This window comes from Bos indicus, chromosome 15, assembly GCF_029378745.1.
Source record: "Bos indicus isolate NIAB-ARS_2022 breed Sahiwal x Tharparkar chromosome 15, NIAB-ARS_B.indTharparkar_mat_pri_1.0, whole genome shotgun sequence".
Taxonomy (NCBI): domain Eukaryota; kingdom Metazoa; phylum Chordata; class Mammalia; order Artiodactyla; family Bovidae; genus Bos; species Bos indicus.
This window is the reverse complement of record NC_091774.1, coordinates 54,275,259-54,303,119: the sequence shown is the minus strand read 5'-3', so window position 1 is coordinate 54,303,119 and position 27,861 is coordinate 54,275,259. Positions and strand designations below refer to the sequence as shown.

At 44.9% G+C, this 27,861-nt stretch overlaps 1 protein-coding gene across 5 annotated transcripts; it reads left to right on the top strand.

Annotated features, from left to right (window-relative positions):
* Positions 1 to 14,613: 14,613 nt before the first annotated feature.
* Positions 14,614 to 27,339, top strand: KCNE3 (potassium voltage-gated channel subfamily E regulatory subunit 3). Of its 5 annotated transcripts, none has more exons than XM_070803892.1 (4): positions 14,614 to 14,793; positions 16,246 to 16,337; positions 20,038 to 20,093; positions 24,898 to 27,339. In XM_070803892.1, the coding sequence occupies exon 4, from the start codon at positions 24,935 to 24,937 to the stop codon at positions 25,232 to 25,234; it is 300 nt and encodes a 99-aa protein (XP_070659993.1). In that variant the 5' UTR covers positions 14,614 to 14,793; positions 16,246 to 16,337; positions 20,038 to 20,093; positions 24,898 to 24,934; the 3' UTR covers positions 25,235 to 27,339. The 5 variants fall into 5 exon arrangements, with proteins under 5 accessions (XP_070659993.1, XP_070659992.1, XP_070659989.1 ...); XM_070803891.1 differs by having other exon boundaries at positions 16,243 to 16,337; XM_070803888.1 differs by lacking the exon at positions 20,038 to 20,093 and having other exon boundaries at positions 14,750 to 14,793; positions 16,243 to 16,337.
* Positions 27,340 to 27,861: the final 522 nt, after the last annotated feature.

Here is a 27,861-nt window from a genome sequence, read left to right as displayed (position 1 = left end):
AGGAGGTCGCTGGGCCTGTGGAATGGGGTCAGCCCACTGCTGCGGGTTCCCGACTCTCCTTCCTTCCTGGTCAGAGCCCACCTCCGGTTTCCCACCGGGGCCCTTCCTCAAGGAAGGAAGCGAGGCATACGAAGGAGGGTAGTTAACACCCTGGCTTTCCCACCTCCAAAAAGTCTCTCCTTGTTTATGCAGAGTCTTTTCCTCATAAATAAACAAACTTTCCAGAGTCTGGTAAATGAGTGCTAAGTGCGAGGACGTGACCAACTGCAGTGACTTTTCCAGCATCTTGTTCCTCAGTGAGGCTGGCAGGAAACCAAATGGGACCTGCTCTGGCAGGTGACCAGGTGCACCTGGCTTCATGAAGAGAGCCTCTTTCTAAAACCTTTATGGAAATCAGATATTTGCAATCAAAATGTGATTTTTTTCACTAAATTGTAATTTACATATTATCACACCATATTATACTAACCATACAGTTTTAAAAAACAATAAAAATTTCACTCCCACCTAAAAAGCATCCTCTCCATTTGTGTGTGTTTCCAGCACTTGATCATGAGCCGACATCTTTTATTATTCTAGCCCATTATTCTGTCTTATAATTCTATTATTATAAAGTATTACATGGAAAAAATTTTGTATACTCTTTTAAACCAAAAATAATATTATAAACATTTTCCCACATTACCAGATAATCTTTATATTTTTAATGTCTTAATCTTATTTTTATTTCTTTTAAAACAAATCTTCTAAAAAATATATCGGTAATACATGCACATGGAATAAAGTTTAAAAGGTACAAGCAGGCTTTCCTGGTGGTTCAGTGGTTAAGGCTCCCAACTCTCAATGCAGGGGGCACGGATTTGATCCCTAGTCAGGGAACTGAGAGTCCCACATGCTGCATGGGCAGCCAGATAAATAAAAGGTACAAAACTCTATTACTAAATTGTAAGTCTTACTCCTATCCCTTTTCCCTGTAAACCCAGGCCCTTTCCTAGGGGCTTAAATGAAGGTAAATGTCTCATTTATACTCTTCACATGTATTTTATACATTTCTAGGCATACATGCATTTTCATGTGGTAGCATACTATACACACATCCCTGTACTTTGGAGATTGCATCAGGTCAGTATATAAAGAACATCCTCATTTCAAAAATGACTATGGAGTATTCTATTCAGTGGATTTATCATGACTTATTTATCTAATCCCCCATTAGCGATGTTTAGATTATCACTAATTCTTTCTTTTACAACTAAAGCTACAGTGAGAATCTAGGACTTCCTTGGGGTCCAGTGGCTAAGACTCCGAGCTCCCAGTGCAGGGGGCCTGGGTTTAATCCCTAGTTAAGGAACTAGCTCCCACGTGCCACAGAAAAGATCCCGCATGCCACAGTGAAGGTCAGAGACGCCATGTGCCACAACTAAGACCTGGTGCAGCCAGATAAAAATAAGTGTGTGTGTGTGTATATCTGCATTTTCTAACGCATGTGGTGAGCACAGAGTTTGCGTGTCTAGAAGTGATTTTCTGAGTCAAAGGATATGTGCATTTTTATTACATATTGTCATACTGCCTTCCATAAAACTTGCTAATTTATATTCCCATCAGCAATGTACAATGCCTGTTGTATTTGAATTTTAACTGTTTTAGCATCTTAGAGTTTTTCATCATTGAAGTTTTTTATCATAAAATCTTTCTAATGTACAGCAGTGAATCCCATCATTCGGGTAAAACAATCAACTCATGACCAGTCTTAGCTTATCTAAACCTGGGCCCATTTCCTGCCTCCTCCCTGGATTATTGTGAAGCAAATCACAGATACCATATAAAATATAAAATATTTCAGTATGTATTCTCAAAAGATAAGGACTCAAAAAATAACCACAATATATTAACACATGTAAAAAATACATCTTCAATATCAACAAATATTCAATTAATACTCAGATCTCTCTCTCTCTTCACCCCTCCCTCTTTCTAATAGGTGATTTGTTCAAACCAGAATTGAAACAAAGTCTACACACTGACTTTGGTTCATAAGGCTCATAAATGTCTTTTAAGTCTCTTTTCACCTATAGGTTCCTCCTCCCTCTTTTGAAAATCTTTTCCTCCTGTATTTCCCGAAGATTCAAAAGTAGATCCTGATATTTGGTCTGATTCAGATATGATTTTTTTTCTTTTTTTAGCAAGCCTGCTTCATAGGTGATGGTGTGTTTTTACATCAAGTGGCACACAGGATCTGTTTTGGGTTGTTTTTTTTTTTTTTTTTTCCCTCTTTCTTGTGATAGCTAGACCCTAGATCTATTATTTTAGTGAAAGTGAAAGTCACTCAGTTATGTCTGACATTTTGAGACCCCACGGACTATACAGTCCATGGAATTCTCCAGGCCAGAATACTGAAGTGGGTAGCCTTTCCCTCCTCCAGATCTTCCCAACCCCTGATTCTATCATTCCATCTTCATTTACCGGTAGGAATATGTCTATAGAACTGGCAGTTTCCAAAGAACTCAATATGACCTGTAGCATTAGTGTTATCAATATTAGCATTTTATTAGCTTATTGTTTTGTCCATTTTCATTAAAATGTGTACTTAAACACTGTATAAAAGAGTAGCTTTTACAGCTGCCTTGAAGTTTAAACTGAGTTTAAATTTGAATCATATTTAGATTATTAGCACTGAGTACTTCCTTTAAAAAAGGGGGTTCATACATCATTCACGTTCAAGAGACACTAGCATAAGGCTACATTTACAGTGTTACATTTTTTCAATTTACCTAAACTGTGAGCTTTTTTAAGCCAGAGACTCTTTGTTTTGTTTTGTCTTTGTATCCTAGCATGTGAAAGGAAACAGTGGTTCAGTGACTTGTAATTATGAGGAATTCCCTGTAGACTCCCTTCAGTCCTTCTGTTGACAGACGTCAGTGTCCATTCTATAAAGTGGTCATCCCAGCCCCACTCACACAGCCCCAGAGGTAGAGCTTTCTTTATAGTTCCGATTGTTAGAAAGTTTCCTCATCCCAAACTGAAACCTGCCCCGAAGCGTCATAATTCTGCCCTCCTGCAAGTCCTCTTCTGAGAGCCCTTCCCTGGCCACACCCTGCACCCCCATCCTTGGTTCCAAGTCTGAGCCTGTCCAGACTGTGAGCTCCCCAGGCAGGGACTATGGCTGTATCACCCATGGCCCCCTCCGGACCAGCCCAAGGCCTCACATGCAGATGCCCAGTAATGCCTGTTGAGTCAGCACATGAGCTCTATCCTAAGAGCAGTCTCATCTTCTCATTACACTTTCCTGATTTTTCTGCTCTTCATAAAATGTGGCCTCCAGACTCTACCCCACTGCCCTCATCTCAACAGGCTCCACTTGGCTAACATGCCCTTAACCTGTGTTGCTTGAAGATAACACGCCTGGTGTGGTCTGGTCAGTGCGTGGTGTGTTACTGGGGACACAGAGATATATCAGACTTGGTTCCTGTCTTCAAGCAGTGTCACTGGGGACTGCGGACTTGGAGACACATCACACTTGGCTCCTGTCTTCAAGGAGCTCACAGCTTTGTGGAGGAGACACACCAGTAAAGCATGTTCACAGCAACCAGTTATAAGGACCATGAGAGAAGTTTGCATGTGTACTGTGGAACACAGAAGAGAGTAATCTTAACAGGGAACAGGGGAAGAAAAGGCTCGAGTGACTCCTAGGTTGTAAGTAAGAGAACAATCTAGCTCTAACTCAAAGAAAAACAGTATCTTAGATCTGGTAACTAAAGAGTCTGGGGATAGACATTAGCACAGATTCATCCCTGGAGTAGGAAATAGCAACCCACTCCAGTATCTTGCCTGGGAAATCCCATGGACGGAGGAGGGAGCCGGTCAGGCTTTCTTCACCCCTTTCTTCACTTTCTTCACCTTCTCTTTCACCCATTGCCCGAGGAGACTGAAAAGGAACGGGAGGATCCCACCCATCTGACTGTTGCCACCGCCTCTGCTTGCTCCTCCCACTTGCCCCCCAAATGCTCACACACTTCTTCACCTATCAAGGGCCTCACCTCCTTGCTCTTGAGCTTCCATCTGGGTTGGTGCATAAAGAGGCACCATAGGGTGGAAAGAGACAGAATGGAGGGAAAGGAGGGGGGTTCCTACATGATGTCACAGTCCCACCCTGGCTACCCTCCTTGGGTTCCAGTAAACCCACCCCGGCCCTCCAAACCTAGCAATGCTTTCCCTCCTCACTGTTGCTACCAGACCTCCTTCCATTCCCTGTCAAGTTCCTAAATCCGCCTTCATGCTTTCTTCAGAGTATCTACTTGCAGAGTGCCATCTGACTCCTGCCAGAATGCTGACTTAAACACAGCCCTGATTTGCAGTCAGAGGCTGGACTGGGAGCATGCTATGCCCTGAGAGATGTTCGATGCCAGCAAGGAGTTCCTGTTATTCAGCTCAATTTCACCCCTCTAGCTCAACCCACATGGGCACAGGGCTATGCTAAGCATAACTTTACAGTCATTACTTAATCATCACAGCAAATAACAAACGCATAAAGTTGTATTGCTTGCTGACTGTGTTCTGAGAAGAAGAAATTGGCTCAGATGAAGATTCGCCCAAGTTCACACAGTTAGCTGGAGGCAGGTCCATGATTTGCATTTAAAGTCTGGGTTCCAAAGACTGTACAATAAATAGCACTCCTATTGTAGGGGAAAGAATCACTTTCTACTGGCTTTATTCACAGAATATAGTGTATACATGGAACAGCAGGCAGACCATCTTGTTACCACAAAATGGGATCCTGCCTGAACATGGAACATCAGTGAGAATAGCAGAGCCCAAAGATGCAAAAAGACGGATTCCTGAAAATATCACCTGAGCTTCTGGATCCAGCTATGCCTGAAGCTACATATGTCAGGATATTAAAATTTTGTGCCACGTGCTCAGTCATGTCTGACTCTTTGCAGTCCCATGGACTGCAGCCTGCCAGTCTCCTCTGTATGGGAATTTTCAGGCAAGAATGCTGGATTGGGTTGCCATTTCCTCCACCAGTGGATCTTCCTGACCCAGGGATTAAATCAATGTCCCCTGCATCTCCTGCATTGGCAGGCAAATTCTTACCACTTACGAGCTGATAAATTCCCTTTCCTACTTAAGTCAATTTGCGTTGGGTTTTCTGTCTGTTATAGCTAAGATTCCTAATTGATACACCTACCTCCTCTATAAACTTTAGTCCTGACTGAACCCACATTCTTCTGCCTTCACATAGCCCTTATTGTTTAAACCATTCAAAAGTCCACATTTATACAACCATGAGTGCACGTGCCCTTTTAATTTTTGAAAACATTTTTGCCCATGTTGCATGACTTGTAGATTCTTAGTTCCTTGACCAGGGATTGAACCTATGCCCTTGGCAATGAGAGCAAGGATTCCTAACCACTGGACTGCCAGGAAATTCCCAATAGTTATTCTTTATGAAACACTTGCTATGTGCCAGGTACCAGGTGAAGCGCTTTAAATATAATATCTTACCGTAATCCACACAACTATAAGATGCAGTTGTTTTTATACCCATTCTACAGATAGTTCCCTAAGACTCAGAGGGGTTAAGCTCTTACAGCTGATATTAATAATTGGCAGGGCTAGGATTCAAACCCAGCTCCACCAGACCCCAGAAGCTGTGTTCTTCACCACTGTTCTACCTTGCCGGCCAGGACCCTGCTTGTGTGAGGGTGAAGTGGAGAGAAGAGGCCACTGAGATGTTCAGTCTCCTGACACTGCACCTTGCTCCACCTCCTCCAGAGCTCTTTTTACTGCTTTTTGCTGCCTGCAGAGGCAGGAGAATGGTTAAGCTCAGAAGGAGAAGACAGGGACTTCCCTGGTGGTCTAGGGGCTAAGACTCCACGGTCCCAAGGCAGGGGGCCCAGGTTTGATCCCTGGTCAGGGACCTAGATCCAACACACTGCAACTAAAGATCCCGCTTGCTGAATCTAAGACCTGGTGCAGCTAAATATGTATATATAGAAAAGAAAAGAATGAGAAGACAAGTGTTCTGCAGGTTAAACTGACAGGCCAAAATGAGACAGGATCGCGGAAGCACAGACACAGGCTCCTGATGAGTAATGGAATAAAAGAACTTGATGTGACGGTTAAACTTCCTCTGTGATTCATGCTGTATTTTCCTTGGTAACCCAGGCTTCTGAGACTGTTGACGACGGATATCGTCCATGCTCATCCTCCCTCCCAAACGCTGTCCCCCACCTCCTAGATAGACACTGACTTATATCCTGGGTATTCCATGGTGAAAAAGACATACCTGGTCTGTGTTCTTATAGTGCTTACAGTCCAGCAGGAAAGACAGACCCCAAATCAGTACACGAAAGTGAAAAAAGTGAAGTCGCTCAGTTGTGTTCGACTCTTTGCCACCCTGTGGACTGTAGTCCCCCAGGCTCCTCTGTCCACGGGATTCTCAGGCAAGAATACTAGAGTGGGTTGCCATTTCCTTCTCCAGGGGATCTTCCCAACCCAGGGATTGAACCTAGGTCTCCAGCACTGCAGGCAGATTATTTACTATCTAAGCCACCAGGGAAGTCAAATCAGTACATAGATAAAGAGAAAACTGGGTTGAGTCCTGTGAAGAAAACAAACAGGGGACTGGATGGATGATGGTTCCGTTGACCAAGAGATAGACGACTCAAGGAAGCCAGGGAAGAAGTCACAAGTTCCAGTCCCAAAACGTTATCCAAACACAGACTTTACGTAGGTAGTTACATATAAGAGTCTAGCGTTCAGAGGAGAGAGTTCTGGCCAAGAGGTTGAAAGAGCATCAGCTTCTCTCAGGTTCTATTCCTTCCTGGAAGCTTTCCCTGATAACATAATTCTGAGTGATCTTTCTCTTCATTACTTTTATTCATTCATTTATTCAAAAAGTTCTCAATAAGGTCTACTCTGTGCAGACTCCATGTTAGCTTAGTGCCCTTAAGGAGCTTATATTCTAGGTGTGGAGTCAACAAATAGAGTAGGCAATTAAAAGTACTTTGTTCAAGGGAAGTGCAGGGGGCTGTAGGAGAATGGCCTTCTGCATCAGCCAGGTTCGGCAGGAAGCAGATGGCCTTCTCACGCCGGTAATTTGAGGAGGTCCTATTCAAATAGGTGGGCAGGGAGTAGGGAAACCACCAAGTATTGTGAAGTACCCTGGATCTTCACATTTGGACATCACTACCACCCAAGGCCTGAAGGGGAGCAGGAAGGAGGTGGTAACAGAAATTCAGAGAAGAAAAGAGTACTGAGAAGGACTGACTGACGGGAGCTGTGACCTTCACTTGAGGGATGCAGCAAGAACAACAGTAGCCATATATATCCCATCACTTCGTGGCAAATAGATAGGGAAAAAGTGGAAACAGTGATAGACTTTATTTTCTGAGGCCCCAAAGTTACTGCAGACAGTGACTGTAGCCATAAAATTAAAAGACGTTTGCTCCTTGAAAGAAAAGCTGTGACAAACCTAGACAGCATGTTAAATTAAAGGAGACATAACTTTGCCGATAGAGGTCTGTATAGTCAAAGCTGTAGTTTTTCCAGTAGTCATGTATGGATGTGAGAGCTGGACGATAAAGAAGGCTGAGCACCAGTGAATTGATGCTTTCAAATTGTGGTGTTGGACAAGACTCTTGAGAGTCTCTTGAACTGTCAGGAGATCAAACCAGTCAATCCTAAAGGAAATCAACCCAGAATATTCATTGGAAGGACTGATGCTAAAGTTGAAGGTCCAGTATTTTGGCCACCTGATACAAAGAGCTGACTCACTGAAAAAGACCCTGACGCTGGGAAAGATTGAGGATGACAGAGGAAGTGATGGTTGGATGACATCACCAAGTCTATAGACATGAGTTTTAGCAGATTCCAGGAGATGATGAAGGACAGGGGAGCCTGGTGTGCTGCAATCCATGGGATCGCAAAGCACTGGACATGACTTAGTGACTGAACAACAACATATATATAAATATATATGTGTCTGTGTGTATGTAAATATACATATGTGTATGTATGTATATATATATATAAATTTTTTGTTTAAAAATTTTTTATTTTTGACCACATTCAGGATCTGTTACCCAACCAAGGATCAAACCTGCGCCCCCTGCAGTGAAAGAATGGAATCTTAATCACTGGACCATCAGGAAAATCCCTATTTTTTAAAGTTAAGTGTTGATAGATTAGCTGATGTTAGGTGTTATTGGAAAGCAAGGCAGGGAAGGGCTTTGGGGAGGTCAGGAAAAGGGAGGGATTAGAATTTGTAAATAGATGGTCAGGGAAGGCCTCACTAAGAAGGTGGCATTTAAACAAAGTCTTGAGGTGTATCTCGAGATGAATCTTCAGTTGGCCCACTCCACTCCCTCACCCCCCCTGTTTCAAGGTCCTGGCCTTGTCCCCAGCCTCTCTGGATTAGAGAGTTCCCTGAAGGTCCTTCTCAGGTTTGTCCAGGAGTTCTGTTTCGTTCTTCCTTTTCTCATCTAATAGTAATGGAAGCTGCCACTTATTAAGCATGGGCATCATACTCTTGCCATGTTACACATCAGGTCATCTAAGCCTCATAGTAAGACTGAAAGTCACAGATGGGAGATAAGGCAGTCTAGCCTGCTTTCCATTGACTCTTTGGCCAGCTGCCTTCCCTGACAGGGTTCCTGCCTCATCCTCACTCCAAAGGAAGTGGAAGATAAACCTAAAGTTTTTGAAGAACTGAAAAAAGGAACAAAGCATTGCGCACAAGGACCAAAGTGTCCTTAGAAGGCAGTGTTTGTTTAAATGTGAGAACATCCTAACAATCAGAGCCTCAGATCCCTTGGAGGCAATGAGCTCCTAGTCACTAGAGGTGTGCAAGAGAAGCTGATCAATCTGTTGCCAAAAATTGAGTCTAGCCCAACCCCCAGCCACCAGTTTCTCACGCCCCAAGGGCTGGGGGCATGTGCGTGACTCTCCTCTGCCCTGTGAAGGGTGTGTGCCTCCTGCAGCTAAGAGCCTTGGAGCCACTGCCCTCGTTTTCTGTTGTTGTCTTGAATGTAGTCCAAGGGAGGTACCCTGCAACCAGCATGCTGAGTGCCAGGAAAGACCAGGAAATAGAATTGGAGGCACCATGTGCTATATACGAAGGAGATGAAAAGTTTCCAGGAATTAAGTCCAGTTTCATTTCAGTATAGGATAGTAGAAAATGATGATCCCAAAGCCTTTTTCATAGAAGTTTCCGGGACAAAACAAATCCTCAAACACCTCCAATCATGTCTATGAACGCATCTTTTAACATCATATCATCAGGTATAAAGCAGAACTTGTATCAGCCAAGTTACAGGAAGCAGTGAAAGTTAATCTCAGGACCACCATGTTGCTAGAATACACCAAGGATAATAAAGAGCGGTTGATGGAGAATCACCATCCCCATTAATTCTACCACATCCAAAAGCAATAACACAGCCCATCAAGTGAGAAAAAAAAGATAAGGAAAACAACTTTCAAAAGCCCAGAGGGAACTACATCCAATCTCTTGGGATAAACTATAATGGAAAAGGATATAAGAAAGAATGTACATATGTGCATAACTGAGTCACTTTGCTATACAGCTGAAATTAGCACAACATTGTAAATCAAGTATATCTCAATTAAAAAAAAATAGTGAATAAAAAACAGAAGACCAGAAACATAAGTTAACAGATAAATTTCTGTTAACCATAAAGGAGAACTTCCTCAAAGATGGAATTGGATTGATATAGGAAGAAAAGTTATGACCAACCTAGACAGCATATTAAAAAGCAGAGGCATTACTTTGTCAACAAATGTCCATCTAGTCAAAGCTATGGTTTTCCCAGTAGTCATGTATGGATGTGAGAGTTGGACTATAAAGAAAGCTGAGCGCTGAAAAATTGATGTTTTTGAACTGTGGTGCTAGAGAAGACCCTTGAGAGACCCTTGGACAGCAAGGAGAGCCAACCAGTCCATCCTAAGGGAAATCAGTCCTGAATATTCATTGGAAGGACTGATGTTGAAGCTGAAACTCCAATACTTTGGCTACCTGAGGCGAAGAACTGACTATTTGGAAAAGACCCTGATGCTGGGAAAGATTGAAGGTGGGAGGAGAAGGGGACGATAGAGGATGAGATGGTTGGATGGCATCACTGACTTAATGGACATGAGTTTGAGTAAACTCTGAGAGCTTGTGATGGACAGGGAGGCCAGGCATGCTGCAGTTCATGGGGTCACAAAGAGTTGAACACGACTGAGCGACTGAACTGAACTGAACTGAGTCAAACAAAACTGGCTCTACGGATGATGATTGGCACTTGGAACTTGAGACATGGGAAGAGTATCCTTTAAAAAATTAACTGCGTTCAAAATCTTTTATTATTCTTTTCTAGGACTGAAGTGGCTTTTTATAAAACAGATTTTGTTGGTCTATTTCTTACATTAAAAATATTTTAAGCTGAAAGTCATGAAGATATCTGGTTGTATTAAATTATTTTCACAAACTTGCCTTAATAAAAGGTAAAAATGTTACTGATTCATATACTTTATGAAGCCATTTGAGCTTTTTAAATGACAAATATAGGTGATAATAATCAGTGTTAACTTATGTGATCTTAGTCTAGTGGATGTAATTTTTTCTAGAGAAATATAAAGCTGTTTTCAAACTCTCATCCCAGTGGAACAGAATAATGAGTGAACAATTAGCCCACAGCGTGATGCATATTCATAGGCTCCTCATCTTAATAAAGTCTTCATCACTTCTTTCTCTTAATTACTGAAGCATAAATTGCTTCAGAGAAACTTAAATACTAGTATTTGTACTTTATACATAATATTCTTTGTAGTTCCTTTTTCTTTTCAAGGGCGAACTGCTTCTTTATAATAAATGAGTATCTGTTTATATTGATACTTTTCTCTTGGTTTGGGTCACAGTGTTCAATTATGAGAGCTTTCAATGGAATGTTGAACAGGAGAATATAAAAACAAATCTGCCAAATGCATCAGAAAGTATTTGAATAGAAGTGCTGGCTCCTATTTAAAATATTTCTCTTTGCTGCAGATAGATGGGAGTAAAAGATGCCTTAATATCTAATTTTTGTATTATTAGAGACCATGGTTTTAAGAAATTCCTATTTATCTGTTGTATATTTTTAGTTGTTTGGTAACTGAGGTCTTCTAAATTTTTTAACACAAAACCACATTTCCAGTCTTGCTTCTTTTCAAGTATCCAAATGTATTTCTCAGGGACTTCTCTGGTGGTCCAGTGGTTAAGAATCCACCTGCCAATGCAGGGGCAGTGGGTCTGATCCCTGGTCTGGGAAGATTCCCACATACCTCAGAGCAACAAAGCCCATTCACATATCTACAGGGCCCACACAAGGCAACTACTGAAGCCCACATGCCTAGAGCCCATGCTCTGCAACAAGAGTTCAGTACAGTTCAGTTCAGTTCAGTTGCTCAGTCGTGTCCGACTCTTTGCGACCTCATGAACCACAGCACGCCAGGCCTCCCTGTCCATCACCAACTCCCGGAGTCCACCCAAACCCACGTCCATTGAGTCGGTGATGCCATCCAACCATCGCATCCTCTGTCGTCCCCTTCTCCTCCTGCCCTCAATCTTTCCCAGCATCAGGGTCTTTTCAAATGAGTCAAGTCTTCGCATCAGGTGGCTAAAATATTGGAGTTTCAGCTTCAATATCAGTCCTTCCAATGTAGCCACCACAATGAGAAGCCCTCACGCCACAACTAGAGAAAGCCTGTGCACATCAACAAGACCCAGTTCAGCCAAAATAAATACATTAAAAGTTTTAAAGAAGCAAAAGAAAAAAATAAATGTATTTCTTAGTACCTTTGTAATAGTAGATACAGAAGTCTCTCAAATGCTGAACTGTAGTATATACTTACTTAAAAAAAAATCATTCATAGGGGAAACTATTGGTGTAGTTTCACAGGAAGTTTTTAATATGTATGTGTGATTCACAGGGATTCTGTATGTGCTCCCCAGCTAAAAAAAACACGTAGGACTACTGTGGTGGCATCTGGGAGAGTTGCTGGTTGGTTCATCAAGTCACAGCTGTGCAACTTGGGTCTGAGTTTTTAAAGAATAGTTAACTTATTAAAAAGTTTCCTTAGCAAAAGAGCAGTTGAGCTATGTCCATGAATTTTACTGGGCTAATGTTGGCGTCAGTTAAATTGTTTGAATTATGAAGTATAATTACAATAAAGAAGTTCAGCCTCATGTTTGAAAACTGAGTCACATTTCTTGAATTAGTATGATAGAAACATTAAAATTCAGGACCATTGGGATATTTTGATTTGTTTGCTGTTTTTTTTTTTTTTTTTTTTCTTTTTAAAGAAATTGAAACTAATACATTTGCTAGTGGAAGAAAATGGTTTGTTTGGCTTTGAAGATTCTGAAACTGTTCAGGCTTATCATGGGTCATAGATTACAAAGAATAATGCTAGTGAAATGCAAATCTACTATTTTTACTCATTTTTTTTACATGAAATGTACAAATTTCAGCAGGGTGGTGATGGTGGCAGTGGTGCCTCTTTACTACCTTATGTAAAACAGTTGAGCATTCTTATCAATAGTGCCATCATCTATTTAACACTCCCAGTACATTTTCTAAGTTTGTTTACTTAAAATTGTATGAAGTGACATAATTAACAAGCAATAAAAATCTCTATTACATACATACATATACACACAACACAACTTAACACATACACAAAGATACAAAGAAATGTAGGGAATTCTTCAGTTCAGTTCAGTCATTCAGTCATGTCCGACTCTTTACAACCCCATCGACTGCAGCACGCCAGGCTTCCCTGTCCATCACCAACTCCCAGAGCTTGCTCAAACTCATGTCCATTGATTCAGTGATGCCATCCAACCATCTCATCCTCTGTCATCCCCTCCTCCTCCTCCTGCCTTCAATCTTTCCCAGTGTCAGGGTCTTTTCCAATCAGGGGGCCAAAGTATTAGAGATTCAGCTTCAGCATCAGTCCTGCCAATGAATATTTTTGGGGAATTCTTGGGTAAGAGATTTGACTAGATAACTCTGAGAGTCCTTTCAACTTAGGTTCTATTACTAAATGATTCTAGAACTCTAACATGGTATGATTCTAAGGCTGTGATTCCAAAATTTTATTAGGACAAGAAACAGTCCCTATTTTCAAAGAACTCACAACCTAGCAGATGAGGTAGACAAATAGTTACTTTTGATAACTGTAATAAATAGTCCTATAGATTAGATGCAAGGCCTTGGCAGGATGTGGGAAGGAAGGCTTACTGAGGCAGGGCTTGTTTCCTCAAGGCTGGTCTCAAGAACCACTTGCATCACAATCTTTCCGGAAGCTTTCTTTAAAAAAAAAACAAAAAACTAATTTCTGGGCTCTATTCCAGAACTCCTGAATCAGAAACTCTCAAGTGGAACCCAAAAGTCTACTTCACTTAAAATAAGGGCTGAGGTGATTCTTAAGTAGACTGAAATCTGAGACTGCCTGCTAAGGGATTTCTCTGAGAGATGATATATACAGACTGAGAAAAAGAAGTAGCTGGGTCAAAATATGAAACTACAGAAGTCACACAGAAGTACGGTGTTTTGATGAAGATTTTGTACAGTTTTGTACAACATTCCCTCCATGGAATAGGCCTTTTTTGAATGATAGCACTTCTTAGATAGAATCTGAGGTTCTGTGATTGAGGGTATATGCCTCAGATGTCCTAGGACAGAGTTTTCTTTGCACAGGAGTCAGAGCTGACCTCAGTTTGTTATAACTATCCCAAGGCCATAGGCTGGCAAAGAGGTCTCTGATACAGACTCTCCACAGAGTCCCTGAGAGTCTACTCCCTGCCACCGTCCACTCCATTGCCGTGGCCTCCTGGCCCTCATTTCCCAATTGTCCCTGGCAGCTTCTTTTCTTTGGAACCTGCAGTGTCTGCAGTAAGGAAGCAACAGCTTGAGTGAGGGCCTGATGGCCGGAAAGCACACGGTCTGTGGGATAGGGAGCAGTGAGATGTGTCTGGACACCAGTTGTCTGCGTATGTGAGGGACTGCTGAGACTTGGAGGAGACACTGGTTAGGGGGAGAGAATGGCCTAGTGGATTTTGAGTCTGAGCTCCGCCAGCGACTTCCTTGGTGAGCCTGGGGCAGTCCCCTTTCCCAAACTGGGCCCCTTAAACTGTATCCTGTCTGGAAAACAGGGTTTGTGTTAGAATCAGATGATTCTCCAGTGACCATCTGGGTTTAGTATTTTGGATTCTAAGATCTCTGATCCTAACTATCGCCCTGTGAAGAATGCATGCAAGAATTGTACCCATTTTACTGCGAGGAAGCCGCGGCTCAGTGAGGAGCAGTGACTTGTCCACCACCACACAATCACGGAGTCGGATTCCACCAGCACCCGGCTCTCTGCCTCCTCAGACCCGGCAAGCTGACGTGAAGCAAGAAAACAGTCGGTCTCTGGTCCAGGAAGCAGGCGCTGCAGGGGACGGAAGGGTCGGAACCCATAGAGCTGTGGGGCCAAGCAGCTGGGCGGAGGTGCCCAAAGCCAGCTCGGGGAGGAGAAGTGGGTGGGTTAGGGGCCGGGCGGGGCCGGGGGTGGGGACGCCCGGGGGAAGGGAAAGGGCAGCAGAGCGCCGGTCGGAGCGCGAAGCAGAGGGGGCGCAGGCAGTGCTGGGCGCGGACTGCGAGCAGTGGGGCTGGCGGAGAGCCTTGGGGCGCAGTGAGGGGCACCCGCGAGCCCAGGGCGAAGAGTCCAACAAACAGACTGCGCTCCTGTGGCCTTACAGATGGGCAGGTAAGACGCACTCGCGGGGTCCGGAAGGCCGAGCCGGAGCCGTGGATAGAAATGAGCGATCCGACCGCCTCCCTGGAGGCCGGCGACCCGACCTTGGGGGCGGCTCGGGTACAGACCCCTCCTCTCCAGGAACCCAGCCACAGGGATCCCGGGGCGCACGTGGCGAGGCTGGGCCCCTGGCACGCCTTGCCCGGAAATCTGGGATTTGGGATCGGCACTCACTGGCCCCGGGAGGGCAGCACCAAAGCTCCTTCTACATCCACAGATGTGCGAGGGAACACCTGCGGCTCTGCCGCGAGCGCACACGCGCGTCTTCTCGCCGGGCGGGAGCCACTTGCTCTGCGAGTGGACTTGCCAGTTTGCCACTTCGTTGTGTCTCTCGTCCTAGGCGCCCAAGTCCCGGGAAAAGCTTTGGGGCCCCCTTAGCCATATTCTAGCTCTAGTAACATAGGTCTAGGCTGGGGTCAGGAGACTTGCATTCTAGTTTACAGGTGTGTAAAGCTGTGCCAATCGCCCACCTACCTGCTGCTCTAGGCTCTGTGCCTTCTCCTCTTGGGTCACCACCTGTAAGATTGGCCTCCCAGTCGTGCTGCCCACGTACTCGCATGGCCTGTGGGGAAGAGGGGCTGGAGCCGGGAGTCTCTGCTGTAGAAAGCACAGGAGTTCAGACCCTTTTGTGAGGGCTCATGGAGCAGTATCTCCTCCTATCCCCTCTCCCCACTTATCAACAGTTTGCCTATGGGGAAACTGAGGTCCAGAGAGGAGATGGCTTGCCCAGGGTCACAGACAGAAGTAGAACTCAAGTCTCCTCACTCCTAGCTCAGGGCTGACTCCACTTCAACAAGTTGTTGTTGTTCAGTCACTAAGTCATGTCCAACTCTTTTGCAACCTCATAGACCGGAGCCTGCCAGGCTCCTCTGTCTGTGGGATTTTCCAGGCAAGAATACTGGAGTGAAGAATACCCCATATCCTTCTCCAGGGGAATCTTCCCTAACCAGGTATTGAACCTGTGTCTCCTGCAGTGCCAGGCAGACTCTTTACTACTGAGTCACCAGGGAAGCCCCTTCAGCCACAAGAGTGCATTGTAGATGTGTTAACTGCTCCTTATCTTCTGGTATCCAACCAGTTGTTGGCTCTAAGTCGGGGAGAGCCATACTGGAGGCAAGGAAACTGCCTTCAGATTTTCTTGATTCCTTGAGATGATAGCAAACAACCTTCTTCATTCCTTTCTCACTCCCCACTTTGCAAAGCACATTTCTACTTATAAACTGAATAGGTGAATGCTCCAAATTCCTACTAAGAGGGTAGCGAGACAACAAAGCCCATCTTACTGATGGGGAGAATGAGGTCCAGAGTGAAGAAATGACTTAACCAAGACACATGACTAGACACACCTACAAAACAGGACAGGTCTCTTGACTCCAATTCCACTGTGTTCTCTATCACCAGCAGGACTACAGGATAGTACCCCTAAATGGAGAGAGACTACAGGGTTGATCAGAAAGGATGAGAAACAAGAAAGATACTCTTTATTTCTGAAAGAGGTAAGTGTATCTGATAATCAAGAATAATAAAGAACCTCCTGGCTTCCTCTGAGGGTAAGAGAAGGAAGGGAGGGGAGAGGAGACAGAGTTGGCTGTTCTTGGTAAAACTGGGGGGCAGGGTTGGGGGAGGTAGATAGGGAAACAGAAAAGGAAACAAAGTGACCAGCTGCCCAGTAATTCTCTCTAATGTTTATATGATATGTTGCAATTTCTTTTTTTGTTTGTTTTTTAAATATTTATTTATTTGACTGTACCAGGTCTTAGTCGCAGCAAGTGGGAACTCTTAGTTTTGACATGTGGGATCTAGTTCCCCTATCAGGTATCCATCTGGGGCTATCTGCATTGAAAGTGTTTTGAAAAACCACTTGCATTGAACAAAGTGCATTGAAAGTCTTAGCCACTGGACCACCAGGGAAGTCCCTGCAATTTCTAAAACACTTTCCCTCCATAGTCTCTCTCCACATTGCCAAGTGAGGCAAGTTGGGGGGTGGGTAATTATCCCCATCTCATAGATGAGATTCAGAGGAAATAAATGCAGTGCTCAAGGTCACACAGCCAAGCAGACAGCCGAGATTGGAACCATGAAAGGCCACTTGAAAGGCAAGATTAGAGGCTGGGAGACTGGGACTTGGACTGTGTGTGTGCAGCAGGTGGGTGTGTAGCCACACCCTGGGTAGGTACACAGGGAAGAGGCTTCCAAAGCCGCTGCTGGTGTTCCAGGCCAAGAGTGTTTGCCCTTTGGATTGAATGGGGTTCAGGTGCAGGGAAATCTGTGCTTCCAAAGGCGGCTTAGAATGCCTCCTCCCTGACCTCACTTCCCCACCTGACCAAGATGGTGTCTTTTTTTTTGAGCTTCCCCTTCCCATGACCAAAAGGAATCTATTTCAGCCTGCCTTTGAAGTTGCTTTGTAAGTGCTTTCATGAATGCGTATTTGTGTGTGCAGGAGGGACTAGTCTAGTAAGAAGAGGTATTTATCCATCTGTTCTTGAGTGCCTACTATAAAGAAACGTATGAGGCACAGGTGCCTCCCCTCACCCCTCCCAGCTCACAGTTTAGTATATATATCTATATCTATTTATATTTATATAGATATACACACCCAATACCAATATAATATAGTGCTCTAATAGGATTTTATGCAAAGCCCTTCAGGAACAGACAAGAGGAAGAGACTTAACTGGCTAGAGTGGAGAAGATGTCTCAGGAGAGGGTCTACCAAGGTGACATTGGAGCTGGGTCTTGAAGGATGTGTGGGAGTTTGCCAGGCAGATAAAAAGAGGATGGGCATTTCTGCCTTAGCAAACAGTGTGAGCAAAAGCAAGAGGGGGCAAAATGCAAGGACTGTTTGGAGAATGGCCTGTAGCTCAGTATCATGGGGCATGGGCAATGGTGAGAGCTGTGGTGAGATGAGGCTGGAGGCAGGGTCATATCTAAAGGAGCTTGAATGATAATCAGCAGAGGTTAGACTATCTTATAGAGAACAGAGAACTTATAGTGAAAAGATACGGAGATAACTGTTTTTGGTCCCAGTTCCTAGGCTGTGAGACCTTGAGCAAGTGACTTCCTCTCAGCGTTGGGGTGGGGGTTGGGGGGTGGAGCGGGTGGGGAGGAAGTGTATGGTTTTTCCCCCTGGTTGAATGAGGGGGGTACACCAATGACATGATTATTAAGATCTCTTCCAGCTCAGATTCTATTTCTTTGTCTCCTTCTAACTATATGTTACGCTTCCTTTCACACCAGCCCATGGTGGTGATAAGACCACCAGGTGGGCCAGAGGCAAAATCTGCAGTCCCAGGAGTTATCTTTGGATTCCCTACCTGCTTTATGTGTCCCCTTTCCCGTGCCTTTCTACCACACTTCCAAGCACTTCAGACACTCTTTCTTGAAGAATAGCTGGAACAGAGCAGTAGGGAAACCAAAAGAACCAAAAGTGGAGTTTATTTTTCCCCAGAGAAACCTGAAAGAAAAACCTCACTAAGATACCCAGTTTATCCTTCAGGTCCCAGCTTTATGCCGCCACTCCCAAGAAACAGGTCAGGCAAACTGAAGTCAAGAACACTTTGGGTGAATCTGTTAATGTGCAGGAAAGAGTAGCACCAGGGTGTGGAGGAAGAGGGTGCACTTGGTTTGTATGGGGGAGCAGAAGTACATCTGGAGCAGAAAGGACCATGGGAGACAAGACTGTAAAGGAAGGTTAAGTGTTAGTCACTCAGTCGTGTCTGACTCTTTGTGACCCCATGGACTGTAGCCCGCCAGGCTCCTCTGTCCATGGAATTCTCCAGGCAAGAATACTGGAGTGGATGGTTATTCCCTTCTCCAGGGGATCTTTCCGACCCAGGGATCGAACCTTGGTCTCTTCCATTGCAGACAGATTCTTTACCATCTGAGCCACCAGGGAAGGTTAACTCCTCCCAAAGTCACCAACTTCTGCCTTTATTGGATCCTCAGTTACGACTGGTGAGAGGGACTTCTCTTGTGGTCCAGTGGTTAAGACTCCATGCTTTAATGCAGGGGGTGCAGGTTCTATCCCTGGTAGGGTCACCAAGATCCCACATGCCAGGTGGTATGGCCAAAAAGAAAAGATTTGTGAGAGTCTGGAGTGCAGGAAAAAGCAGTAGCGGTGGACCTACAGGAGATGACGCCCCAGGACACGAGGAGCCTGTGTTTGGTGGAAAGTAACAGCTCAGCTGCCAGAAGACATTGCCATTTGTAGCGGAAAGAGCACCTAAACAGCACCCCAAAGACGTGGGTTCTCATCTGAGCTCTGCCATTTACTAACCATGTCAATTTGGGCAAGCCACTTCCCCTGTCTGACCTTTAGTTTTCTCAGCTACAAAATGGAAGGACTGACTGAGAATCTAGATTCTAAATGGTCTTTAAAATCTCTTTTCAGTCACTGTTCATCTTCCTTCTTGATTATCTCCTGTTTCAAGTCAAGGACTTTCAGGGCAGGAGCTCTGTCTCCCCAACCCGAACAGCTTCATAATCAGTTATTATCTTGAAGAGGGAAGCCAAGGAGCTCAGAAAGAGGAACAAAATTCCCCATGTTGCCAATCGCCAATCCCTGCCTTGGGAGCCGGAGGCAGGTCATAGAGAACCAAGCTGTCCCTTTAAGAGCTCTCTGCCTCTCCTGAAGCCACAGGATGCCCTTGTACACAGGCCCTCCCTCCCACCTCAACCCAGCTTCTAAAGACATGCATCTGTGTCTCTTTTGCACCCTCCATCAGAACCACAAATATCCAACCAATTTGTCCAGAGAGGAGCTGGAAGAATGTCTGAGGAATGAATGGTTTTGTGAACCTTTACTTTCCTCATTGAACCCCACCTCAGAGCCCACCCTGTCCTCCATCCTTTCCCCCTAACCCCACTTTCTAACACAGAGCCTGTCTCTCCCAGGCTAGATCTCACTGGCAGGTGAGCTATAAAGAGGAAAAATAAACAAGTTTGGCTTTCAGTTTATCTGGGCTGGAATATTAAATGTAACAGTCCTGAGACTCTGAAGAATCTTAACCTTGGAGGAAAAAGTCTGCAGTCTTCTCTATCTTGTCATCTGTGGGACTCTAGACAGCCCCCCAAATCCTCTCCCACCAGCCTACCCAGTCTCCCAAATATCACAGTGTGGTTTATGGTATCTTCATGGGATGTTAGAGCTGATCAGGACCTTACAGGATCACACAGTAAAACCCCTTCATTTTACAGATACACACAGGAGCTGGGGCCCAGAAAAGGGAAGTCACATACCCAAAGTCACACAGGTAACAGCTGAACCAAGACAGCTCTTTGGTTTTCATTTCTTTCACTGTAAAATGAGGGAGGTTAGATTAGATGGACTCTGAGGGCCCTGCCAGCCTCTGCTCTGCACAAATAAAACCACCACCACATCTGTGGAGTGTCTAGAGCCATGCACTCCCTCATTTTCTCCTTTAATTTTTGCAACAAAGCTATGCTACAGTGTTGATGTCATGCCTGTGTTTATACCCAGTCTATCCAAATAGGTGGATTGGTAACATGGTTTTTTCCTGTGTAAAACAGCAACCCAATTTTGGCTGCCATTCTGCTACTCACCTCATTTCCTTGGGTCTCACATCCTTTCAGCCTTTTAGAGACTCCTAATGAGATGTCAGCACTCAGGGAAAGGGAATGTTTTAACTTCATTTATTTATTAGACTGCATCAGGTCTTCGTTGTGGCACTAGGGATCTCTTTTGTGTCATGGAGGCTCTTTCATTGCGGCACATGGACTCTCTAGTTGTGGCACACAGGCTCAGTTGTCACATCAAGTGGGCTTAGTTGCTCTGAGGCATGTGGGATCTTAGTTCCCCAACCAGGGATTGAACCCACATCCCTTGCATTGCAGGGTGGATTCTTAAACACTGGACCAGGGAAGTCCCAAAAGGGGATGTTTTAGACTGCACTGTTAGCTGATCCCTGAGCAGCAGCTCATGTGTTGAACTGAGGTTTCTCATGAAGTCACCCAGTTGAGACATTGTGAACCTGGTGTTGGGGGACAGCAATCAAGGGTCCCTTGGCCATGGCACAGTTCCTTTAACTACAACCCTAGGCTGGCCTGATCCCGCTGCTGCAGGAAGGGGAGGGGAAGTGGGAGGGAGTGATTACCCACAGTAAAGTTATTGCACAATTCTTGGGGCTTGGCCTTAGGCGATCCACCCTGGTTCTGGGGGGTTTTTTTCCCGTGTGTCTAGTTCCTTCCTTTTCTGTCCCCCAGCCCCACCCCCCCAGATCTGGACCTTCCCAGCTTCCAAAGTCCATGTGTTGCAGGAAAGCAGACCCCTTCCAGGGCCTGAAACTGGACTCTTGTCTAACACTCGGAAATGAATTGTCCGAGGAGATACATCTGCTGACAAAGCAAGAGATTTTATTGGGAAAGGGCACCCGGGTGGAGAGCAGAAGGGTAAAGGAACCCGGAACAGCTCTGTCACGTGGCTTGCAGTCTCACGTTTTATGGTGATGGGATTAGTTTCCGGGTTGTCTTTAGCCAATCATTCTGACTCAGAGTCCTTCCTGGTGGTGCATGCCTTGTTCAGCCAAGGTGGATACCAGAGAGAAGGATTCTGGGAGGTGGTCAGACATGTGGTGTCTCCTTTTGACCTTTCCCGAACTCTTCCTTTTGGTGGAGGCTTATTAGTTCCGTGTTCATTACCAGGATCGCCTATCCTAAAACAACTCATGCAAATAGTTACTATGGTGCCTGGCCAGGGTGGGCGGTTCCAGTCAGTGTGTTTCCCCTAACACATGCTTAGACCTCAGATGTGTCCAGGGACATCCTGAAGAGGCTGCAGAGCTAAGGAGCCTTGGGGCACCCACGGGGAGATTCCTGGAGCTGAGGAGGAGCCAGTGAATTTGCCTGCTATTCGTGAGCCTTCCCGGGGGAGGTGGCCCTCCACCTGCCCTGTCAGTTCAAACCCCCTCACAAGGATATCCAAGAGAAGTGGTGACAGTATCTGCCCTGGGAAGGAAACCTGGGCCACTGGGAATAGAGAGACTGCGTTTTCACTGTGCATACTGCTTCCGTTTTTTCATTGTGTATATGTATTTACTTCACAAAAACAACAAGTAGATTTTCATTTTAATGAAAGCCATGGTCTTTTTTTTAATTAAAATGTGTTTTAAAAATCCTCTTCACCATAATAAATGTATATGCTCCAGCAAGCCTGAAGAGGGGGCAGAGCAGAGATAATAATCTTCTTCTTTCTAATTAACGAAATTTTTAATGAGGTTAAAAAAAAAGCAATGTAAATGTTATCATCTCAACCATTTTTAATAGCACATCTCAGTAGTGTTCATTGTTATACAACAGACCTCTACATCTTTTTCATCTTGCAAAACGGAAACTCTACCCATTGAACCACAATTCCTGGTGATAATCTTTTTTGATAGATGAGGAAACTGAAGCACAAACAGGGCAAGAAACTTATTTTACTCAAAGTGAGTTCTTCTAGCATTTATGCTATCTGTCTGTTGTCTGCCTATAAAACTAACTGAGGCCCCTTCTTCCTGCAACCATTACACTAGCCATCCCCTCCCTCAAGTGCCCCTCACATCCTCCATCTGTCCCTGCCCCGACCTTGTCATCCCCTCCAGCTCAGCTCAGGTCTCAGCATCTTAAACCTAGACTATTTCACTTGTCATGTGGCTCCCTGCCTCCATTCTTGCCCCTTTCACTCTGTACTCCGCATGGCAGCCAGAGAGTCCTTTCCAAGTACAGATCTGATCATTTAACCCCACCTTTAAAATGTCATTCTGTGGTTCTTCTCCACCTACATGATAAAGTTCCAACTCTGCAGTCTGGTACTCAAGGCCCTCCCTGATCTGGTTTGGACCAGCATCTCCATCCCACATCTTATCCTTCCAGGCATATTACACTCTTTTTGCTACTTTCCATTCTTCAAAACATGCTTTCTTGTTATCATGCCTCTGTCCATCTGTTTCCTCCCCTTGCCTCCTCTACTTCCAAAATATTCTTCAAGGTCCAGGTCAAATTCTTCCATTGCTGTGAACACTTTCCAAGCACCGATCAGAATTCATCCCTTCTTCCTTTAAGCCCCAGTACCTCCTAGGTTGTCTCCTGCATTAAGAACTGGCGATGTGCCCTAAGTGTAGGGACTGGCCTCCTGGAACTCCCAGGATGAGCCTCCCAAGAGTGAGCCCCATTAGTGATGACTGGCCAGATGATTCATTGAGCCATTTGTTTCATTGTGCTGCTCCTGCTTTCCATTAGCTCATATGAGGAAAGGCAAAGGCACAAATTTCTTGCCTGATAAGTGGGATAGTACATGAGAACCTATGCTTCCTGGATCTTAACTCTTCCCCTCCTCCATCCAGACAAGGTTGTCCAAGTTCTAAATGGCAGAGGGCCCCAAACGCCTTGCACAAAATGTGAGCCACTCCTGGGTTATTGCTGTATTACTTAGATTCTTCCCCCCAACATCTACATTCATAGCATTATTCATGAATATTTATTATGAACATAACTAACTGTCAACTTTTCTGGGGAAAAGACCTTATGGTTAATAGTCAAGTGTGTTAACTTTGATTGGTTGACAGCACTACCTTAGATAAAAGAGTTGGAACCAGTTCAGTGAACACTGAGTGCTTGGCCCATGAAAAATCCAAAGTGGACATTTTTACTGAAGACCACCAAGGGAAGGAGAGCTAAGGTAGTCCTCTCACCGTGGGAAGGAGCATAGCCTTGCTGACCAGGAGCATGTGGCTGCTGATAACCCTTATCAGTAACAAGAGGACAGCCTCACATTGCCTCACATGTAAGTGCTGGGGCAAAGGGAAGACTGTGATGATAAAGCTTGTGGATTATGGTGGGAGTGCACAAAGGCTTCCTGAAGGAAGTGAGTGTGGAGCTTTGTTTAAAAGGAATGACGTGTTTTTTCAGAGACTAGGATGCAAGGCTGTCTTTGGCGGTTTTTCTAAGCTGTAGACTAAGGATATCTGAGCCACGTACACACACAGTGATGTTGTTTTGGAAGGCAGAGTAGTGGAAGTGGCCAGTGTCTTTTTTCTCTGAGGTAGGTAAAACCCCAAACCAGACTGAGTGCTCCTTTCACTCCACTCCCCCCAGGCCCAGTGCCTGCAATGGTTTCAGCCCCTCCCTGCTTCCCCAGCCACCTGTTTTCCAACAGAATTTCCCCTCAATAGCTATGAATACCTAGAGTGGGACCTAGGATGCTTTAGCAGTCAAAAGACCCAGTGTCTGCTTCTCGAGACAGAGGGAAATCTAAGCCATCCCCAAACATCTTCTACATGGTGTCTGTGAAGCATAAAAAAGAACTGAGCTGTGGTAGAGTTCTGAGGCATATCTTCTTACTGTGCTACATGGTCCTGCCCAGAGCTCGCATGGAGGCTGCAGGAGCTCTGAGCTAGTCATCAAAGAGCAGGGCTCTGTCTCGGGTCTACCTCCGATATTCTCTGTGATCACGGACGAGCCACCTGGTTTCTCTGGGCCTCAGATTCCCTGTGTGTAAAATGGAAAGAATTATAGTGTTAAATAATTCCTAAGGTCCTTCTAGCCTAAAGCTCAGTGATTTATAGAGTCCCCAGAAAAGGATAGATCAGCATGGTTATAGTGCTCAAGGAAGACTTCCTTCCACAGGCATTTATTGAGCACCTACTGAGTGCCGTCATGAGTGCTCATATATAGCAGTGAATAAAACAGACAGAGTGGGACTTCCCTGGTGGTCCAGTGGCTAAGAGTCTATGCTCCCAATGCAAGGGGTGTGGGTTCAGTCTAGGGAACTAGATCCCACAAGCTGCAAGCATGAGTTCACATGCCACAACTAAAGATCCCACGTGCCACAATGAAGGCCCAGCAGAATCAAATAAATAATATTTTTAAAAACAACAACAAAAAACCAAAACAGACATAGTCCCTAACTTCCTCGGGCTTGCGGTCTAGTGGAGAAGATAGGTAAACAAGTAATTAGAATAAACTGTGAGGCTGGGATTTTAGCTGGGGTCTGAAGAAATGGAAGGGTCATTCAAGCTTTAAGTAACAGAAACCATCTTCTCTCTTTTCTGTCACTGCCAGAACATCCTCCAATTCTTCCCCCACCTTCCCTGTTGCTATGGAGACCACCAGTGGGGCTGAGACCTGGCATGAGAGCCTGCACGCTGTGCTAAAGGCTTTAAATGCCACTCTTCACAGCAACTTGCTCTGCCGGCCAGGGCCAGACAACCTGACTGAGGAGAAGCGGGCCAGCCTGCCTGGCCGCAATGATAACTCCTACATGTACATCCTCTTCGTCATGTTCCTCTTTGCTGCCACTGTGGGCAGTCTCATCCTCGGATACACCCGCTCCCGCAAAGTGGACAAGCGCAGTGACCCCTATCATGTGTACATCAAGAACCGTGTGTCTATGCTCTGATGCTAAGAGGCCGGGGATGGCAGAAGATCAAGATACCCAAGGATTATCTTCTGGGGCCTCCAGAACTCAGCTATGGGCCATATCCAGCCTGCGTGTCCTTATCTGTAAGATTAACAAGAAACAGTGCTAAGGGAGGTCATTGTCAGGGTGGGAAGAGAAGATCTGGTGGACCTGGGCCTTGTGGATAAGGATTTTTTTCCAGCAAAGATAGACCTTCCAGCCTGTGGGAGCCCTATGAGCAAACACATACACACAGCAACATAGAATAAAAATGAGTGGCCTAGTGGCCAGAGTGTTGGGGTCTAGGGGTTCAAGGAAGGAGAACAGGAAGTCATAGCAAGGAGAAATGAGATAGGAAAATACCCTGTTCAGTTCAGTTCAGTCGCTCAGTCGTGTCTGACTCTTTGCGACCCCGTGAATTGCAGCACTCCAGGCCTCCCTGTCCATCACCAACTCCCGGAGTTCACTCAAACTCAGGTCCATCGAGTCAGTGATGCCATCCAGCCATCTCATCCTCTGTCGTCCCCTTCTCCTCCTGCCCCCAATCCCTCCCAGCCATCAGAGTCTTTTCCAATGAGTCAACTCTTTGCATGAGGTGGCCAAAGTACTGGTGTTTCAGCTTTAGCATCATTCCTTCCAAAGAACACCCAGGACTGATCTCCTTTAGGATGGACTGGTTGGATCTCCTTGAAGTCCAGGGGACTCTCAAGAGTCTTCTCCAACACCACAGTTCAGAAGCATCAATTCTTCGGCGCTCAGCTTTCTTCACAGTCCAACTCTCCAATCCATACATGACTACTGGAAAAACCATAGCCTTGACTAGACAGACCTTTATTGGCAAAATAATGTCTCTGCTTTTGAAAATACCCTGAGGACACAGTTTTTTGATGTGTTATGGTGATGACCATATCACAGATAGGAAATCTAAGTTATGCTGCTTTTTCATAGTTGTTCACATTTTATGTTTTTCAGCCCATTCAACATTTGTGATGTTACTCCCCTGTGAGGGAAGCAGAGCAAATGCTCTTCTGCCCATTTGGGCCAGAGTGGTGCCATGACTGGAACCCAGGATCTTTGGTCTCTTTGCCTAGTGCTTTGCAAAACTCTGTGCTACCTAAGAGTGGATCTAGGCCTGAAATTTACATAATTCTAGGGAGTCCTCCTTAGGAAGAGTAATTTTCAAATATCTTATTTTTGCAAATATTCCAAAAACATATCAGCATATTAATACATTGTTAGGTCCCCTCCTAAGACCTTAATAAGGAGCCATGTGAGTACAGAACCCTAAATGTCAAGCCTCATGGTTCCTGTACCCTTCCAGCCATGTCCCTCTGTCCTTCCCAGTCCCATCGCCAGTCCTGGGGACTTCACTACCTCTAAGGCAGCTTCTAACATTTTGATTGAATTCTGTGAGAAATTTTCTGATACCAAGTTGAAATCTTGCTTCCAGAAAATTATTATTACACCTAGAAGATATCATATTAAAAGAAGCAGGTACTTGATTCAGTGGAAAGAGAACCAGCCCTGATTCTACTACCAGTGTGGTGTGTGATCTGGCTAGACACTTTTCTGACTCTTGTCCTTCTTCAGAACCGTGAAATATAAGGAAAATTGAAATAGTTGAAAGTCTCTAAGTGCTTGATCAGATCTGACATTCTAGGTTTCATGTACATTGATTTGAATCATATAAAACTGCTGTGCTTGTAGATTAAAAAACAGCGAATATCAGTAGTTTCACATGGTTCAGCTGAATACATCAAATGTGGCAAGCTACAAATCCCAGACTGGAACCTTCCACTCTTCTGTTTCATTTCTGTTTTTAAGGGATCTCCATGGGGTCTCCAGAAAGCCCTGTCAAAACACATATTTGCGTACAGCAAACACTTTGAAAGAATATTTTGATAGCACTTACACTGAAGAGGAGGATTATGGGTGACTTTCCCCTTCTACTTTAAAATTTTATGTAATATTTGATTTATTTGACCATAAGTATGTTTATTATATGATAAGGTCAGGTGTGGGGGAGGGAGCTACTTCCACTTTGAAAAAATAAATGCCTGTGTGTTCCTTGAATGGAGGATCACAGTACACCTTCGCTCCCTTGAGCAGTTAGTTATGTTGATTCCGTGCAAATTCATGTGCTCAAGCTTCTCCTCATATCTTCTTGAGGGAGAAGGTGGAGACCTGATTAAGAAGATGTAATGTAAGAGTGTACAACAGACTTGGAAGTCTACAACTGGATGGGACTTTGGCGACCACCCAGTCCAAACACCCAAATAACATACAGAATCCCATGAAGTATGAGAATGAATGTCAAGTGATGGATGCTATCAGGATTTGGGGAGATGAGATTGAGTAGATGTAGAGGAGCCACAGAAAGGTAGGATTTGAACTGGGCTTTGAAACAGGACAGATCTCAGTGGACAGAGTGAATGAAGGGAACGAAACAAGGAAGCTTGGAGGCAGAAATGTGGTGAGACCACCCCCCCTGAAGAGAGCACGGTCAGATGGATGTTGGGTGGAGCAGGAAGCAGCCCAGAGTGGCTGCACTGGGAGTTCAGTGTCCCCATCGATGGGGGAAACTCCCCTTCACACCCCTGGAGAAGGAAATGGCAACCCACTCTGAT

Bases quoted from the DNA above. Each gene is read 5' to 3' on its own strand.
- KCNE3 (XM_070803892.1), top strand. From the start codon at position 24,935: ATGGAGACCACCAGTGGGGCTGAGACCTGGCATGAGAGCCTGCACGCT.